Here is a 20036-nt window from a genome sequence, read left to right as displayed (position 1 = left end):
TCAACCCTTTACATTGAGTTTAAATGCCCTTTTCAAAATGGAGGTATGGACAGACATTTTGGTATCTTTCTGTGTTTGTTCAGACCTTGCCAGACTTTCATCTCCAGAACTGATCACAGAGTCATTAAAATGAAAGACTTCTCCAGGGCTATACAATAAGTCTTCTAAATGTGTAAAGGATGCTTAGCTTCTGAAAGAACAAGAGGCAGGAAGATACTTCAAAGGGACTCCAACTTCTTTGCTTAGTGGAACAAGGGCTCATTTGAAATTAACATAGCCATTCTGCTTTGGTTGTGATAAAAACAAGCTGAAAAAGTCATGTGTACAGAATCCCAAGGAGGACTCGGAGAGACATCATCCAGAAAACTGTTCGCTGTAAGAGCCCAGGAAATCTGCAAGTGTCGTGACCAAAGAACTAGTGAGGAACGAGAAACTTCTCACTCTCCCAAAACCCTAACTCCATCTGCAAAGGCAACCTCTGACCATTTGACTACAGAAGCCATCACAACTGCTGAACCCAACTCTTCAACCCTTCACTCCAGACAATCAACACTTCAACTGCAAGCTTTGGGCCTGCAATTATACCATAAAGGACTGAACTGAATTTCATCTCTATTAAGTATCTATTGTCTTTACATTTAACCTTAATATGTTTTTAATTAGTAACTTTATTACTTTTACTTAAATAACTTACAGCAGTAGCTTTGTAATAAACAAACCTTTATCTTGTTTAAGACTAAAGTCTTGCTACTAGTTATTTTCAAATTGAATCACTTTCAAATTAAAAGGAAGCTACAGACACACACAAACAAATGCTTAGCTCGCAAACTACTTTGAGAAAATGTCTTTCGTGTGGTTGTGACACACCACTATCTGGAACATAGCATTGAGCTGCCTGCAAATTCCCTCCGCAGCCCATCTTTCAGACCATTTCCTCCAATTTGCTCCTTCATGCTTTCCATCTATTTTTAAGAGCCTTCAATGAAGTCTCTTGGGCTTTTGAAAAAGAAAACTTGAAAAGTACTATATAAATGCAAGTTGTTTTGATATTATCACAAGTTGCAATTCTCTCCATGGTCAAATATTTTCATGACACTTAATAGGTTCACACAGGATGGGCACCTAGGCTGCAAACAAATATGGGACTGTATCTCAGGACTTGTCATCAAGTATGGAAGAGGTAGGAAATACACAAACTGAAAATTTGAACAGGGACTAAACGCTGAGTTTGGAAGAAATTTCTGACAAGAACCTCAACAAGTTATAAAAACATACCAGTGAACAGATGAGGGAACTTGATGGGTAAAATTACAGCTTCCTTCAAGGCTTCCTTTGCTACCTCCAATCCTGCCACATCATTCCACCGCACATTGGGTTTCTCCATCACAATAGCACCTATAATGGAACAAGAACGTGACTGCTGACGATGGCAGTGACGACAAAGTCTACATTGGAAAAGTCCAACACTTTTTAATATAAGTACTTAGCTAGTCAAATTACACTTTCAGTGAGACTGAACCCTCAAAAGTGCAATGCTATGGTTTTGTTTCATACGCAGCAGGCCTCTCATACAAACAAGGAGGAGTAGGCCATTCAGCCCCTCAAGCCTGCTCTGCCATTTAATAAGGTCATGGCTATCTGATAGAAATATGTATCCCACCTACCCCCAATAACCTATCACCCCCTTGCTTACCAAGAATCTATCTACCTCTCTCTTAAAAATATTCAGACTCTGCTTCTACCACCTTTTCAGGAAGAGAGTTCCAGACTCATCAATCCACCCTCATCAACTTAGATAATGCTGAGATTACACAACAAGCATGCATTAAACTATTAGGAACCTACATTCAAAGTGATCTCAAATGGGGTTACCAAGTGTGTGAAATGCTTGAGTAAATTGAAAACTTCACATTCTACATCTTCTCAAGCATCACATCTCTAACTAACCTAATCAATGTCTTTAATAGTTACCCAAAGCAGAGACAGCCTAATCCCTTCCTTTATAAAACTCAAATAATATGTGAATGATTGAGAATTTAATGAGCTCAACCTGACAACCTGATATGATCCATGAACTTTAATACAAAACGCTGTGGATCTTGTTTTCATTCTGTAAATTAAGGTTACCTGCATTTTTCAATATATTGTAATAATTTGTTTACCAAAATGTTCATAACTGTACAAACATTTTATTATTTTATACTTTATTTTAATGATTGTATATAACTATGTTAATAATTATTTTGTTTTACTTGCATCGCCATCATGGTGGCAGGTGCTAAATTGTGATGATTTTTCAATAAACCAATTCTCCATCTAGCTATGCAGAGAGCTGTTCTAAGGGCTATTTCAATTATCAAGGCTGACACTCCAGTGCGGTACTGAGGGAGCGCAACACTGTCAGATGTGTTTCTTTTGGATGAGATGTTAAACCGAGGCTCCATCTGCCCTCCCAGGTGGATGTAAAAGATCCCACGGCAATATTTCAAATAAGAGCTACCCGCGTGCCCTGGCCAATAGTTATTCCTCATTCAACCCCACAAAATCAGGTTATTTGGCCATTATCACCTGTGATGAGAGATGCATATTTTTATACTTTTGTGATTATGTTGTGTGTGTGTGTCAAGGGTTAATTAAACAGGGGGAAGGTTACTAGAGACAGGTTGTCTGAGGGGTCAAAGAGATGAAAGGTTAAAGGTGTTAAGTTTGTGCTTTTGTAATGAGAGATTACAGTGAGTTTGATATACAAGTGAATAGGTTGGATCTCAAATTTGCATTGTGAGATAAGTGGGAAAAGTGGTTTTCCAGCTGTTGAACTTCCAAAAGTTCAGGAACATTTGCATCTTACAGAGGATCCATGAGTAAATAGGGGAAGGTATATTAAATTTTATTGATCCAAAAGTAGAGGCAAACTAGAAAACGTGAAAGATTTTTATATTTGAAGTTGACTTTCAAAGAGGTGTTTTAGGACAATGGAACCGGAGATCAAAAGGGAAGAAGATATTTAAGGAAAGGGACATTTAACTGTTAAGCTGTTGTTGTGGGGGAACCCATTGAAGGCCAGTTCATAAAACCATAAGACTAAGAGCAGAAGTAGGCCATTCGGCCCATCAAGTCTGCTCCACCATTCAATGAGATCATGGCTCATCTCATAATCCTCAACTCCACTTTCCTGCCTTTTCCCCTTAAACCTTGATTCCCTTACTGATTAAAAATCTGTCTATCTCAGCCTTGAATGTATTTAATGACCCAGCCTCTACTGCCCTCTGTGGTAAAGAATTCCACAGATTCACTCCCCTCTGAGAGAAGAAATTCATCTCTGTCTTACCTTACTCTGAGATTATGCCCTCTGGTCCTAGACTCTCCCACAAGGGAAACAACCTCTCAGCATCTACCCTGCCAAGCCCACTAAGACTTTTATATGTTTCAATAAGGTCGCCTCTCATTCTTCTAAACTTCAATGAGTACAGGTCCAACCTACTCAACCTCTCCTCATAAGAAAATCCCTCCATACCCAGGATCAACCTAGTGAACCTTCTCTGGACTGCCTCCAATGCCAGCATCTTTCCTTAGATAAGGGGACCAAAACTGTTCACAGTATTGTAGGTGTGGTCTAACTAATGCCTTGTATAGTTTTAGCAAGACTTCCCTATTTTTATACTCCACTCCCATTGAAATTAGGGCTAATATTCCATTTATTACCTGAACTTATATGCTAGCTTCCTGTGATTCACGCATGAGGACCACCAAATCCCTCGGTGCTGCAGCTTTCTCCATTTAAATAATATTCAGCCCCTCTCCTCTTCTCACCAAAGTGCATAACCTCACATTTTCCCACATTATGTTCCATCTGCCAAATTTTGGACCACTCACTTAACCCGTCTATATCCCTCTGTAGACTCTGACTCATCTTCACCGCTTACCTTCCCACCTATTTTTGTGTCATCCACAAACTTGGCGATAGCACATTCACTTCCCTCATCCAAGTCATTAATATAAATTGTAAATAATTGTGGCCCCAGTACTGATTCCTGTGGCACTCCACTAGTTACAGGTTGCCATCCTGAAAATGCCCCCCTTATCCCAACTCTCATTCTTCTATTATGCTAATATATTACCCCCAACACCATGGGCTCTTAGCTTAAGTAGTCTTATGTGCGGTGCCTTATCGAATGCCTTTTGGAAATCCAAACATATTACTTCTACTGGTTCCCCTTTATCTATCCTGATTGTTACCTCCTCATTCAATTCTAATAAATTTCTCAGGCATGATTTCCCCTTTATGAAGCCATGCTGACTCTGCTTGAGTAGATTATGCATTTCTAAATGCTCTATTACATCCTTTAATCATTTTCCCAATGACAGATGTTAAGCTAACTGGCCTATAGTTACCTGTTTTTTGTCTCCCTTTTTGAATAAAGATCTTACATTGGCAGTTTTCTAATCTTCTGGAACTTTTCCAGAATCTAAGGATTTTTGGAAGGCTACTCCCAGAAGTATCAGTGCAGTTACTTCCTTTAATATCCTAGAGTGCAACCCATCAGGTCCAGGGGACCTATCGGCCTTTAGCCCCATTAGTTTCCCGAGTACTTTTTCTCCAGTGATAGCTATTGTATTTATTTCCTTCCCCCCCACTTTTGCCCCTTGATTATTTAGTATTTTTGGAATGCTATTAGTATCTTCCACCATGAAGACTGATGCAAAGTATTTAATCAACTCCTCTGCCATTTCCTAGTTCCCCATTATTATTTCCCCAGCCTCATTCTCTAATGGGTCTATGTTTGCTTTGGCCTCGCTCTTCCTTTTTATATATTTAAAGAAGCTCTTGCTGTCCGTTTTTATATTACTTGCTAGTTTACCCTCAAAGTTTATTTTCTCCCTCTATTATTTTTTTGGTCATCTTCTGTTGGTTTTTAAAACTTTCCCAATCCTCTGGCTTACCACTAATCTTTGCTAAATTGTATGTTTTCTTCTTTCAATTTGATACTATCCTTAACTTGCTTGGTTGACCATGATTGGTTTATCCCTTTCCTAGAATCCTTCTTCCTCATTGGGATATATCTTTGTTGTGAGTCATGAACTATTTTCTTAAACGTCTGCCATTGTTCATCATTTTCTGCTGAATTCCTTTCCCTGTCCATTCCAGCCAACTCTGTCCTCATTCCTTTGTAATTAGCATTATTTAAGTTTAGCACAGTTGTTTCCAACCCAAAACAAATACAGAAACAGAAATACCTGGAAAAACTCAGCAGGTCTGGCAGCATCGGCAGAGAAGAGCACAGTTGACGTTTCGAGTCCTCATGACCCTTCAACAGAACTAAGTAAAAATAGGAAAGGGGTGAAATATAAGCTGGTTTGGGGGTGGGGGGTTAGGACAAGCAGTCAGTAATAGATGGAGATAACCAAAAGATGTCACACACAAAAGAACAAAGAGGTGTTGAAGGTGGTGATATTATCTAAAGGAATGTGCTAATTAAGAGTAGAGAGCAGGACAGGCAAGGTACAGATAGCTCGCTCTAGTGGGGGTGGGGTGAAATTTTTTATCTGTACCTTGCCTGTCCTGCTCTCTACTCTTAATTAGCACATTCCTTTAGATAATATCACCACCTTCAACACCTCTTTGTTCTTTTGTGTGTGACATCTTTTGGTTATCTCCATCTATTACTGACTGCTTGTCCTAACACCCTACCCCCTCCCAAACCAGCTTATATTTCACCCCTTTCCTATTTTTACTTAGTTCTGTTGAAGGGTCATGAGGACTCGAAACGTCAACTGTGCTCTTCTCTGCCGATGCTGCCAGACCTGCTGAGTTTTTCCAGGTATTTCTGTTTGCTGTTTTGGATTTCCAGCATCCGCAGTTTTCTACTTTTATCTCTGTGTTTCCAACCCAAGTTTCTCCCTCTCAAAATGAATGTTAAATTCTACCACATTCTTGTCACTATTTCCTAGGGGATCTTTTACCTTTGAGATCATTTGTTAAAGCTGCCTCGTTACACATTACCAGAACCAAAATAGTCCAATTCCTGGTTGGATTCAAAACATACTGTTCTAGGAAACTGTCCTGAATACTATATGAATTCTTGCTCGTGTTCACCTCTGCCAATTTGATCTCCCCAATCAACATGAAGATTAAAGTCACCCATGATTAATATACTGCCTTTGTTACACGCCCTCATTATCTCCTAATTTATTCTCTGTCCTACAGCATAGCTACTGTTAGGGGGCCTTTAGACTACTCCCACCAGTGTCTTTTTCCCCTTGTTATTTCTTAACTCCATCCATATGGATTCTACATCCAATCCAAGATCATTTCTTGCTATCGTACTTATTCCATCTTGTACTAACAAGGCTACCCCATCACCTTTTCCTTCCTGCTTGTCCTTTCGAAAGGTCACATATCCCTGAATATTTAGTTCCCAGCTCTGATCTCCTTGTAACCACATCTCCGTAATGGCTATAAGATCATATCTATTAAGCTATTTGTGCTGTTAATTCGTTCATTTTGTTCTGAATACCACATGCATTTAAGAGCCATTAATTTTGCCTTTTTATCATTTTTCCCCCTTTGACCTTATTTGCTGCTTTTTTAATGTTTGGATACACTGTCACACTCTGGGTATCACTGCCTAAATAGCTGCCCCATAAGGCTGCCATATCTGGCTATGTATCCCCTTTCCAGAACCTTCCCCCACTACATTTAGTTTAAAGCCCTCTCTTAAACCCCAGTTATTCGATTCACCAGGACACTGGTCCCAGCACAGTTCAAGTGAAGCCCATCCCACCAGAACAGCTCCCTCCTACCCCAATACTGGTGCCAGTGCCCCATGAACTGAAACCCATTCCTCCCACACCAATCTTTGAGCCACGCATTTATCCCCTTGACTTTATTTACCCTATGCCAGTTTGCCCGTGGCTTAGACAGTAACCCTGAGGTTACTACCTTGGAGATTCTTCTTTTTAATTTAGCTCCTAACTGTTCAAATTCTTTCAGCAGACACTCCTTTCTAGTTCCATCAGTGTTGTTGGCACCAACATGGATGACGACAACTGGATCCCTCCCCTCCCACTCCAAGTTCCTCTCCAGCCCTGAGATGTCCTTAACCCAGGCACCAGGCAGGCAACACAACCTTCGGGACTCATGCTCACAGCTGCAGAGAACAGTATCTATCCCCCTAATTATACCGTCCCCGACCACTACCATGTTCCTATTTCTTCCCTCACTTGAATGGCTTCCTGTACCACGGTGCCATGGTCAATTCACTCATCCTCCCTGCAGTCTCTGCTCTCATCCAGAGAGCTTGCAAGAACCTCATAACTGTTAGACAGTTGGAGGGGCTGAGGCTCTTCAAACACTACCCCCTGGGTTCCCATACCTGCCCACCTGCAGTCACACCCTGCTGTCCCTAATCACAGACCAAATTTGAATTACCTAATCTGAGAGATGTGGCCACCTCCTGGAGCAAAGTATCCAGGTAACTTTCCCCCTCCCTGATGTGGCGCAATGTCTGCAGCTCGGACTCGGATCCAAAGTTCCTTGAACTGCAAACACTTAATACAGATGTGTTCACTCTGGATCTTCATGGTGTCTAGCAGCTCCCACATGCTGCAGCACAACACATCACCCATCCTGCCATCGCTAACTTATTTTAATTTATTGATTAATTACTCTAGTATCCCCACTCTTTACACTTTATTGTAATTTTTTTTTACATGAGAGCTGCTGAGAAGTTGTGAAAGTTTTGAATTGGAAGCAGCCAGGAAAGTTTTTGTTTTAGAAAACAGTTTGTTTCTGAACCTCCTTTTGGAATTCCACATCAGAGTCGATGTGTCATGACGCATACTTTTACTAAAGTGACAACAATTCCTTGATTTGGGTAATATTTACTGGATTTTTATGGTTAAAAATCTATAAGCTATTGTTGCCAAAAAGGTAATTTGCGTATTTTTGACCAAGCCTGTTTTTGGGGATTGATCTATAAGGCTGTTTAATTGTGTAATTTCTTTCATGTGTGCTTTTTTCCTTTTTAATAAATCTTATAATTTTTTAATTCTAAAAGCGTTACTGCAGTTCTATGCTTTTGAGGTCAGTAGCTCTTTCTCATTTTCACAATAAAAAAGTTATGATCAGTGAGAGACTTCACTCTGGGGTCTGACTTGCTCAGGAACAACGTCAGCTATGATTGTAACACATGACTGTTTGTGGGAGTTTGTTGTCTGCAAATCAGCTGCCCTGTTTCCAAATTAAAACAGTGATTCCACGTCAGAAGTAATTCATTGGCTATAAAGTGCTTGGTGCATCCTGTCGTTATGAAAGATGCTACATAAATGCATTGCTTTCTTTATACATCGACAAAAGATTAAATGGATGGGTGAAGTGCTGTTCAATTTGAATCACATTTGTAGGGCTCTGTTGTATTCATTTGGTTTGACTAACAGCTTGATGCTCAGAGATCTGTTTGGAGGAGGAAAATAGGCAGCCACTGTAACTTTAAACCTCAATTCAAATATATTTGAACTTTCCACCTCAATGTCCATCTCTACCAAGCTTGATTTGAATCCTCTTAGTTTGGCTTTCACCCTTCTCCCAGAACTGACACTACCCTGGACAAAATTACAAATTACATCATCTGTCAGGGTCTTGTCAGCACTCCCTGGTCTTTGCTCTGTTTAATATTAACCAGGCCCATGTACCTCTCTTCTGCTTCCAATCCCAGCCATCGTGGCACATTCTCACCAACCCAGGATCCATCTTAGGCCTCCTCCTGTACCTCATCGACACAATGTCAAGTTCCACATGCACACAAACAAGCTCCAGCTTCACCCATCCAGTGACTCAGATTTGTCAAGCTACTTGCCTGACATTCAGTCCTAATTGAGTCAATGCTTTCAGTCCCTGCCACAAATTCCATTTCTTTGCCTCTAATTACATCCTTGTCCCTAACCACTGTCTGAAGCAGAACCAAACTTGAGACTGTTCACATCTTTGGCATTCTATATGATCCTGAGTTGAACTTCTGGCTACATATTCTCTCCCTCACCAAGACCACTACCTCCATCTCCATAATATCACCCATCTCCACCCATGCCTCAAGTTATTTACAGCTGAAATCCTAATCCATGCTTTCCAAACTTGGCTATGGCTGATTGGTCTCTCAGCTTGCAGTCCATAAACTTCAAGTTATTATACCAGCACAGTCGACGGTAAACGCTGAGCTGCTCAAATCCCAAAGGGAAACTTGAAACAACAGTCAACTGTTTTTCAATTTGTATAAATTTCGAGATGCGTGCCTTGAATTCAGAAGTAATAAGACCACTGAGTCTTATAGGTTTCTTACAAAACTAAATTAAACTTTTATTAATAGAAATTATTTTAAATACACACAGAAATCTACAAATTACTACCATGATAACTTCTAAATCCCCTAGTTAATCTAACTCCCAGTTACATTTTTGTTAAGGCAACAGTGAGACACACAGATTTTGAAAGACCCAGGCAAAGTAACACAGAATACCCTGAAACAGGCGAATACAAAGTGAGTTTCCTTAACTTCAGTTCTCTGTAGACAGCAGCTTGAGGTTTAGATGCTGAAGGCTTTTCACACTTGTTAGATCTTAGAATAACTAATCTCACACATAGCCTTCTCTCCTTTATACAGATTTTCCCCATTGAATGCAAATACCCATTGTTTCACTATGTCTTTGGACCTTACCTCTCTAATAATAGAATCTATCATAGTTCCAATTTTACCAATAATCTTTGAGAAAAATAAACACACTGTTTCTTAACTTCTCCTGGCTATGTGTAATATTTCACTCCCTCTTATGGATTCAAGCTAGTCTGGTTTATTTAAAAATACAAATGTTCCCTTTACCCCTATGTTTACCCACTTAACAATTCAAACCTAGCTTATCTTCTGTTACATCAAAGCCTTCAGACCAGCTGCCTTTAATTCAAGTAAATCCCACACAGGCCCACAGACATAGACCCCACTATTACTCAACTCTACAATAAATTCCAATAACATAATGAAAATTATATCTTCCTGATATCATCCAAAATCCTTCTGCCCATGTCCTAACTCTCACCAAGTCCCATTTATCCAAAACCTCAGTGCCCACTGACCAACATTGTCTCCCAGCCCAGCAATGCCTTCAATTTAAAGTTCTCGTCCATGGGTTGAAATCCTTGACACATGGATCCAGTCTACTGTGATGTTTATGCTCTCCACATGGTCTCACTCACCCATCAGCTGCTCCTGTAGTTTCTTCTTCTCTGGATTCTCTCCCTCACTGTCACTGTCACTCCTGGAAGAGAAATTAAAACATGAATTGCAGCAACCTCACAGGGGGCAATAATGCAGGGAAAAAAGGCTGGCTTTGGGGAAGGTAAAAAAAGTTAATGGGTAGAAGGATCAACTAAATAGAAAAACAGGAAACTGTTCAACATAAAGATCATTTCAGTGTGAAGATATAAAAAGAATCAGCAAATAGCTGAGAAATAATAGGAAAAATTGCAAAGCATGCAACATATCATCTATCCCTCAACCCCACCCATGCACCCTCTGATCCCACCCATCCACCTTACACTATAGGGACAAACTTTTGCAAAACACATCTCATTGTTTATCAAAACCATTTAGATTTTCACTTCCCATAACTTCTTCCACTGATCCCTTACCCTTGGACAAAAATTCCTCCTGGACTTCCATTTTTACTCCCAATTAACTTGTGATCACCACCATCCACCTCAGACAACACGTGCCCCCTCCTCCCATCCAGCAATCCATACCTGCTGCCCCTCCTTTCCCAGCATTGCATGTGCTGCCCATGCCTCTCCCAGCAAGTGCCCCCTCCCAAGCAAGTACTTGTTTGCCACCCCTTCCTTACCAATAATGCATGCGACTATCTCTCCTATCAGCTATGCAGGTACCCGCAGTCCCTATTACTCCCCCAAAATTAGGAGCCCCCATCCATACCCCTTGTCATTTTGTTGTGTTTCTTTCACTGGCTTCTTGCCACGTTTGTCTTTGTTTTTTAAATATTCCTTCAGTTTTTCTGCTCTGTCCAGGTACTGAACACACTTGGCTCGAATACTCTCCTTTGCCTTCTCTCCATGAGCCTCATCTGCAATGAAAACAGTGGAATATGTTCATTACAGTATCCCTCAGATGGGGAACTGCTTCCAACAGCCCAGGGGAGGGTCAGGGTTACCAGTCACCAGGACTGTATTGATGACATCACTAAGGCTTTATCCCATACTACCCAGTGGCATCCAGTCCTTGGATATCTGCTGACATGTCAGCATTGTGGCCAAACTTTGTGCAAGAGCACAGATAGCAAGTGTCATCAGACTGATGACCTCTTGAGGGGGTACCATATCTCTATCTAATTCAGCCCCCATAATATTTACACACATGTATCAGTGTAGGCATTCAGGAGTAGGGGCCCAAGTCTCCCTTCCCTAATCCAGGTGCCTGAACAATGGCAAGGAGCAAGAATCCTAGCTGATTTCCCCGCTCTTTAACCTAGGGGACTGAACAGCAAGGAGCGGGAACCCTGGCTGATTTTTTCTCTCTAACTCAGGGGGTCTGAACATCAAGGAAGAGCAGGAACCCTGGTGAGTCTCCATGCTGCCGGGCCCATGAGTGCTGAAGTCCAGTCCACTGATGCTTAATCTGAGATCTACTAATTCAGCACACACCAAGTATTAGACTTGAAATGTACGAGGGGGACTGGTTCTGCAATTGGTCTAAATTGGAACTCTTCCTATCAGCACTATGGGTGTACCCACACCACATGGACTGCACCAATTCAAGGAGGCGGCTCACCACCACCTCCTGAAGCACAATTAGGGATGGATACAAATGCTGGCCTTGCCAGCGATGCTCACATGTCATGAAAGAATAAAAGATATCCAGAGGACATGAGTTCAAATCCCACCGTGGCAGTTAGAGAATTTGAATTCAGTTAGAAAAAAAATCTGGAAATAAAAAGCTGATAACCCAACTGGTTCACTAATGTCCTTGAAACTGGAGAACTCTCACATTTAATGGCATGCAGGAAATACTCCACAGCATGCTGATACAGCCTTAATGCCTCTTCGTAATTCTTTGCCTTGTCCTCTTCTGTGGCTTTAGTTACAAGGTCAATCGCTTTCTGAAATAGTTAAAAATAAAACAAATGAATGTCCAGTTCCTGCCCTACCAGTACTACCCAGACCACTCTCACTTTACCTGTTGTGTTATTTCATCATTTGCCTTGTAGATCTTCCATTTTTGAATGAAATCCACCACAGACCTTAGAATTTAGGTGCAGCCCAACTGGTCTGGGAAAGTTGTGGTTTTATAGACGTATAAAATGATGCATTGATATTAGCGAGCAACACTAACAACTTAAATTTATATAATGCCTTTAATGAAATGAAATGTCCCAAAGTTCTGCACAGGAATGATTATAAACAAAACACGATACCAAGCCACATAAGGAGATGTCAGATGACCAAAAGTTTGGTCAAAGAGGTAGGTTTTAAGGGGTGTCTTAAAGGAGGGATGAGAAGGAGGGAGGCGAAGAGGTGTGGAGAGCATATTCTAGAGCAACAGAAGACACGGTCACCGATGGTGGAGCAGTTCAAATCAGGATTCAAATGAGGACAGGATTAGAGGAAGGAGATATCTTAAAGGGTTGTAGGAAATTACAGAGACAGAGAGACATGAGGCCACTGAGTAATTTGAAAACAAGGATCAGGATATTGCTTGACCAGGAGCCAATGTAGATCAGTAAGCACAGGGATGATGAGGGAATGGGACTTTCTTGAGTGAAGAAACAAGCAGCAGTGTTTTGGGTGAGTGCAAGTTTATGGAGGATAGGCGGGGGTGGGGGGGGGTTGGGGGGGGGGGGCGGGGGGTGGTGGTGGTGGTGGTGGCAGTCAGGAGTGTGCTGAAATAGTCAAGTCTAACAAACGCATGAATGAGGGCAGTACCACATGTTCAATAAGACCCAGGACCTGCTCAATAGCACAATCCATCAACCTCTCCTATTCCCATCTTCAAGCTCAAGAGATTTTGACAAGGGGAGCAGGCACGGTCCAATCCAATATCTTCAATGTTGACAGAACAAGAACAAAACCAACAATACACAATTGGTGGGCCTGAGTTAGATGGCAGGCTTTGGCAACATTCCAAGAGAGGGTTATGGAGCATCTGAAACCAAGATACCAATCAGGATAAACAATGTAAAAAAGAATTTGGAAAGGGCATTAACCCCATGGTTTAATGTAGCAAACTTTGGTTACTAGTGGGTAATGATAACTTTTGCACCAGCGTAATAAATGTAAATATCTTTAATATTTTAGACACTGAATGGGGGACTCAGCATCTGTGGCCTGTGCAGCTATGTCGAGATCCTCTTCCTCCAGTGGGTCCCCAGCCCTTGCCAGTGTCAGGTTGTGGAAAGCGCAGCATGTAACCACTGTCAGTGACACCCGCTGGGGGGGGGGGGGGGGGGGGGGTGCGGCGGCGGCATTGTCGAACTCCCCTGAACGGTCCAAGCATTGGAAGCGCATCTTGAGCAAACCTATGGTTCTCTCTACCACTGCCCTTGTGGCGTCAAGATTCGTACTGCCCTGCCTCTGTTCTTGGGTGGCGGAGAGGCCTCATGAGGCATCTCTTCAATGGATAGCCCTTGTCACCCAGCAGCCACCCATCAAGTCAGGCTGGAGCACTGTAGAGCCTCTGCACCTGGGAATGTCCCAGGATGTTAGCGTCATGGAAGCTGCCTGGGTACCATGCACAGACTTGCAGAATCTGCTTCCTGTGATCTCACACTATCTGCACATTCATGGAGTGGAATCCCTTCCTGTTGATGAAGGAACCCGACTGACCCGCTAGCACCTTGATGGCCACGTGTGCAGTCGATTGTACCCTAACCCCTGGAAAGAGCCAGAGGAATAGAAGTTGAGGACCAACGTGACCTTCAGAGCCACTGGTATGTCAAACCACACAATCGGAGCTGATCTCAGGCCTGATCCTCTGACAAACGGAGGTCACGCACTCCCTGGAGAGGCGGAGCCTCCTTCGGCATTGCACCTTGGACACATTGAGGTAGCTGCATCACCGCCTGTAAACCCTGGCAGGAGGATAGTGGTGTCTTCTGCAGTCCATTCCATCTTGGACTACCTGCTGGTCCTGCACCCCTTGTGCCAGCGCTTCTCCTCCCAAAGGTCCCTCTCCTGGAAGCTGCACAGGGACACCTGGCCCCCTCTCCCTTCTGTCACACTCCTCCTCAGAGGAGGAGGTGTTACCTGCAGAGATCACAATCCCCATTACTACGGTAATTGAAGGCTGTCGGATACCAGGAAGGATCCACATGGTCTGAATCTTCCGGGGACCTGGCAGACAGCAATAAATCCTGAAATGAAGCCTGGAAATGCCAACCATGAAGCCCCAAAGAGAGATGAAGCTGCCAAATACCAATAAGCAACCAGCAGCAAACTATCTCCCAAACTCCTCACTACTCACACTGGCAATGCAACTCATTTTTATCCCACCCATGGATGGGGTTTGTGAAAATGTCGGCTGGCCACCTGCCCGTTCTGCCCATGCGACAAGCAGAAAAATGGCACGGGCAAGGAAACATCACAGTGAATTGGAATGTTAAGGGCCTTAAGTGGCCTGTTAATTAATGGCGGGCGCTGCTCCAGCACCCGCACGTGCCGGCCAAGCGCAATAACGTGCGAGTGCATGATGACACTGGGCCCCTCAGCCAATATCATAGTGCACTATTTTACTCCCTTTCGGGTAGGGCGCACCTGCCCGTGGGACGAAAAATTCTGCCCTATACTTTGGTCAGTTGTGCCCCTTTCCTGTCATTGTTATCTCTAATCAGTACAGCTTCTAACCCTCCTTCTTCCTTCTCTTTCTTTTCTGACTACATTAGAACCTCTAATACTTCATTGCCAGTCCCATTCCTTATGTAGCTACATTTCAGTCATTTCTACATCATCTGATTCCACACTATGGATTACCATAATTTCCACCTCTCCAACTTTTACTTTGGATGCTGTGTACCAGTTTAACTTGACTTTAATATTCACCGCTTTTATGTCTGGCAATTCATATACATTTCTGCTGCATGACTATTTGTTCATAGACCGTTTGTGGTACCCTTGTCCCTTATCTTGGTCTGGCGTTTACTCTCATTGCCTTATCTTCAGATATTATTTTTTCCCAGATTCCTTCTCCTGTCTTGCTAGTTTGAAGTTTTATTGAAAGCGATATTTACCCTGTCCACTAGAACACTGATCCCACTCTAGCTTAGTTGTCACCTGTCTCAATAGCATATTTCCTTTTTGTCCCAGTATGGGTGACAGTAAACCAAATGAAAGAATTTTAGGGCGGGGGGGAGGAGGAGGAGGAACAGAGAGAGCAGGGTGTATGCACAGAAATCTTGGAAAGGTGACTGGATATTTTGAGAAGGCTGTCACAAAAGCACATGGGATCTTTTGCTTCACTAATTGAGACAGAGAAGAAAAACAAGGAAGTTATGCTAAATCTTTAGAAAACATTGGTTGATACCAGGCACAGTATGGAGTTTGATTCTGAGCACCACACTTCAGGATGAATGTGAAGGTTTTGGGGAAGGTGCAGAGGAGAATTACTAGAATGATGCCAAGGAAGAGGAGCTTGAGTTATGTGGAGGTACTGGAAAAGCTAGGATTGTTCTGCTAGGGAGGTTAAGAGACTTGATCGTGTTTGATAGTATTTTGGGAGGTCCCCAGCACCATAGGTGCCAGTCTTCAGCCAATTCAATTCACTGCGTGATATCAAGAAATGGCTGAAGGCATTGGATACTGCAAAGGCTATGGGCCCTGACAATATTCCAGCAATAGTACTGAAGACTTGTGCTCCAGAGCTTGCTGTGCCCCTAGTCATGCTGTTCTAGTACAGCTACAACACTGGCATCTACCCAGCTATGTGGAAAATTGCCCAGGTATGTCCTGCACAGAAAATGCAGGACAAATCCAACCCGACCAATTAATGCATCATCAGTCTACTCTCAATCATCAATAAAGTAATGAAAGGAGTCATCAACAGTGCTATCAAGCAGCACTTGCTTAGCAATAACCTGCTCACCGATGCCCAGTTTGGGTTCCACCAGGGCCACTCAGCTCCTGACCTCACTACAGCCTTGGTTCAAACACAAAGAGCTGAACTCCCGAGGTGAGGTGAGAGTGACTGCGCTTGACATCAAGGCAGCATTTGACCGAATGTAGCACCAAGGAGCCCAAGTCAGAGTCAATGGGAATTAAGGGAAAACTCTCCACTGGTTAGTCATACCCAGCACAAAGGAAGATGGTTGGGGTTGTTGGAGGTCAGTCATCTGAGCTCCAGGAAAACACTGCAGGAATTCCTCAGGAGAGCGTCCTAGGCCCAACCATCTCCAGCTGTTTCATCAATTACCTTCCTGCCATCATAAGGTCAGAAGTGGGGATGTTCACTGATGATTGCACAATGTTCAACACCATTCGCGACTCCTCAGATACTGTCAGATACATGTCCAAATGCAGCAAGACCTGGACAATATCCAGGCTTGTGCTGACAAGTGGCAAGTAACATTTGCACCTTACAAGTGTCAGGCAATGACCATCTCCAACAAGAGAGAATACAACCATCGGACCAGATTTTCAATGGCATTGCCATCACTGAATCCCCCACTATCAACATCCTGGGGGTTACGATTGACCAGAAACTGAAGTGGACCAGCCATACAAATACTGTGGCTATAAGAGCAGGTCTGAAGCTAGGAATCCTGCAGCGAGTAACTCACCTCCTGACTCCCCAAAGCCTGTCCACCATCTACAAGGCACAAGCTGCTTGATTAGCACCACAAACATTCACTCCCTCCACCACCAATGCACAGTAGCAGCAGTGTGTACCATCGACAAGATGTATTGCAGGAACTCACTTCACTGCAGCATCTAAACCCACGACCACTACCACCTAGATGGATAAGGGCAGCAGATAGATGGGAACACCATCAACTACAAGCTCCCCTCCGAGTCACTCACCATCCTGACTTGGAAATATATCGCCATTCCTTCACTGTCGCTTGGTCAAAATCCTGGAACTCCCTCCCTAACAGCACACTGGGTGTACCTACACCACATGGACTGCAGCGGTTCAAGAAGGCAGCTTACCACCACCTTCTCAAGGCCAATTAGGGATGGGCAATAAATGCTGGCCTAGCCAGCGATACCCATATCCTGTGAATGAATAAAAATAAAAATCATCTAGAGGGATCTGGATGTCCTGATACATGTATCACAAAATGTTAGTATGCAGATACAGCAAGTTGTTAGGAAATAGAGATAGTTTAAGTGAGTTGTATTTGTGGGTGTTAGGAATAAGCTATAGCTTTACGTTTAAGTTTTCGCTCTAAGTTTAATTTGTATTTTACTATTTGTGGGTTAAAAAGGTGAAACCTAGGATCCTGTTTCATCTTAGAGTGGGGATAGCAGGTCTAAAAATGCTGGAATAACTCAGCAGGTCTGACAGTATCTGTGGAGAGAGAGACAGAGATAACATTCTGAGTCCATACGACTCTGCTTCAGGGGACGAAGTGCTCTCCCCCCACCCTCTGCCTGCCGGGCCCGGCCCTCCCCCCCGGTTATCAGTCCCGCCCTGCATTCCAAAAACAGAAACAGAAATACCTTGAAAAACTCAGCAGGTCTGGCAGCATCGGCGGAGGAGAGCACAGTTGACGTTTCGAGTCCTCATGACCCTTCAACAGAACTAAGTAAAAATAGGAAAGGGGTGAAATATAAGCTGGTTTAAGGGGGGGGTGTTGTTGGGACAAGCAGCCAGTAAAAGGTGGAGATAACCAAAAGAAGTCACAGACAAAAGGACAAAGAGGTGTTGAAGGTGGTGATATTATCTAAAGGAATGTGTTAATTAAGAGTGGAAAGCAGGACAGACAAGGTACAGACAGCTCTAATGGGGGTGGGGGAATACTAAAAGTGCTAAAAGGTAGAGATAAACAATGGGTGGAAATACATTTAAAAATAGTGGAAATAGGTGGGAAAAGAAAAATCTATATAAATTATTGGAAAAAACAAAAAGGAGGGGAAAGAAACGGAAAGGGGGTGGGGATGGAGGAGGGAGTTCAAGATCTAAAATTGTTGAACTCAATATTCAGTCCAGAAGGCTGTAATGTGCCTAGTTGGAAGATGAGGTGCTGTTCCTCCAGTTTACATTGAGCTTTACTGGAACAATGCAGCAGGCCAAGGACATGTGGGCATGAGCAGGGTGGAGTGTTGAAATGGCAAGCAACAGGGAGGTCTGGGTAATGCTTCCGGACAGACCGAAGGTGTTCTGCAAAGCGGTCACCCAGTCTGCGTTTTGCCTCTCCAATGTAGAGGGAACCGCATTGGGAGCAACGAATGCAATAGACTAAGTTGAGGAAAGTGTAACTGAAATGCTGCTTCACTTGAAAGGAGTGTTTGGGCCCTTGGATGGTGAGTAGAGAGGAAGTGAAGGGGCAGGTGTTGCATCTTCTGCAGTCGCATAGGAAGGTGCCGTGGGAGGGGGTTGAGGAGTAAGGGGTGATGGAGGAGTGGACCTGGCTGTTCCAGAGGGAACGATCCCTACGGAATGCTGCCGGGGGGGGGTGGGGGGGGTGAAGGGAAGATGTGTTTGGTGGTGGCATCATGCTGAAGTTGGCAGAAATGGCGGAGGATGATCTTTAAATGCAGAGGCTGGTGGGGTGATAACTGAGGACAAGGGGGACCCTATCATGTTTCTGGGAGGGAGAAGGTGTGAGGGCAGATGTGCGGGAGATGGGCCGGACACGGTTGAGGGCCCTGTCAACCACCGTGGGTGGAAAATCTCGGTTAAGGAAGAAGGAGGACATGTCAGAGGAACTGTTTTTGAAAGTGGCATCACCAGAACAGATGCAACGGAGGCGAAGGAACTGAGAGAATGGGATGGAGCCTTTACAGGAAGTGGGGTGTGAGGAGCTGTAGTTGAGGTAGCTCTGGGAGTCAGTGGGCTTGTAATGGATGTTGGTGGACAGTCTATCACCAGAGATTGAGACAGAGAGGTCTATTTCCATTATTTTTAAATGCATTTCCACCCATTGTTTTATCTCTACCTTTTAGCCTATTTCAATCCCTTCCCCCCACCCCACCCCCACTAGGGCTGTCTGTACCTTGCTTGTCCTTTCTACCCTTAATTAGCACATTCCTTAGACAATATCACCACCTTCAACACCTCTTTGTCCTTTTGTCTGTGACATCTTTCTGTGACCTCCACCTCTCACTGACCCTCTATCCAGCTCTACCTGTCCCACCACCACCCCACCCCCCCCTTAAACCAGCTTATATTTCACCTCTTTCCTATTTTTACTTAGTTCTGTTGAAGAGTCATACAGACTCAAAACGTTAACTGTGTCCCTCTCCACAGATGCTGCCAGACCTGTTGAGTTTTTCCAGGTATTTTTGTTTCTGTTTTTGTTTTCCAGCATCCGCAGTTTTTTGCTTTTACCCCCCCCCATTCCCCCTCCCCTCGGTCCCCTCCCTCTCCCGGTGGTCTCCCCCCTCCCCCTCACCTTTACCTGGAGGGTATTGGGCGCTGACATCGCACATCTCCGGACGCTCAGACTGCGGGGATGGACTAGGCCGGGCTCTTACCCCGCAGCTGCGCACCTTGGCCGGCTCCGGCTGGGCCTCAGCCTCGGGCCCGGCGTTTCCCCGGGTTCGCGGCTCCGACTCGGCAAAATGGCGGTGGCAGTGCAACCCGTGACGTCATTGAGCAAACAACAAGCTCCAGGACCGAATAAAATGGACAAGAGAGTCCCGGCACCGCCACCGCACCCGGTCCACAAACAGCGCCGCCCCTGGTCCGGCACCGCCACCACACCCGGTCCACAGACAGCCCCGCCCTTGGTCTGGCACCGCCACCTCATCCGGTCCACGCACAGCGCCGCCCCTGGCCCGGCACCGTCACTGCCACCGCACCCGGTCCATAGACAGCGCCGCACCT

The 20036-nt window shown here is 44.0% G+C and overlaps 1 protein-coding gene across 3 annotated transcripts in view; it reads right to left on the bottom strand.

The window, feature by feature from the left end:
- The window catches only part of LOC121280134 (vacuolar protein sorting-associated protein 4A), a 31875-nt gene extending 12063 nt beyond the window's left edge, over positions 1 to 19812 (bottom strand). Inside the window, exons 1-5 of one of the 3 annotated variants that reach the window (XM_041191811.1) lie at positions 19603 to 19810; positions 12045 to 12156; positions 10977 to 11124; positions 10244 to 10305; positions 1276 to 1395 (exon numbers count right to left, since the gene is read on the bottom strand). In XM_041191811.1, the coding sequence (XP_041047745.1) occupies positions 1276 to 1395; positions 10244 to 10305; positions 10977 to 11124; positions 12045 to 12156; positions 19603 to 19632 (472 nt within the window). In that variant the 5' untranslated portion in view covers positions 19633 to 19810. Of the gene's footprint in view, positions 1 to 1275; positions 1396 to 10243; positions 10306 to 10976; positions 11125 to 12044; positions 12157 to 19602 lie in introns of all 3 variants that reach the window. The other 2 variants (XM_041191812.1, XM_041191813.1) reach the window with 2 other exon arrangements.
- Between the last annotated feature and the right edge of the window lie 224 nt (positions 19813 to 20036).

Source organism: Carcharodon carcharias, chromosome 7 (genome assembly GCF_017639515.1).
Source record: "Carcharodon carcharias isolate sCarCar2 chromosome 7, sCarCar2.pri, whole genome shotgun sequence".
Classification (NCBI taxonomy): domain Eukaryota; kingdom Metazoa; phylum Chordata; class Chondrichthyes; order Lamniformes; family Lamnidae; genus Carcharodon; species Carcharodon carcharias.
This window is presented reverse-complemented; position numbering and strand designations above follow the sequence as displayed.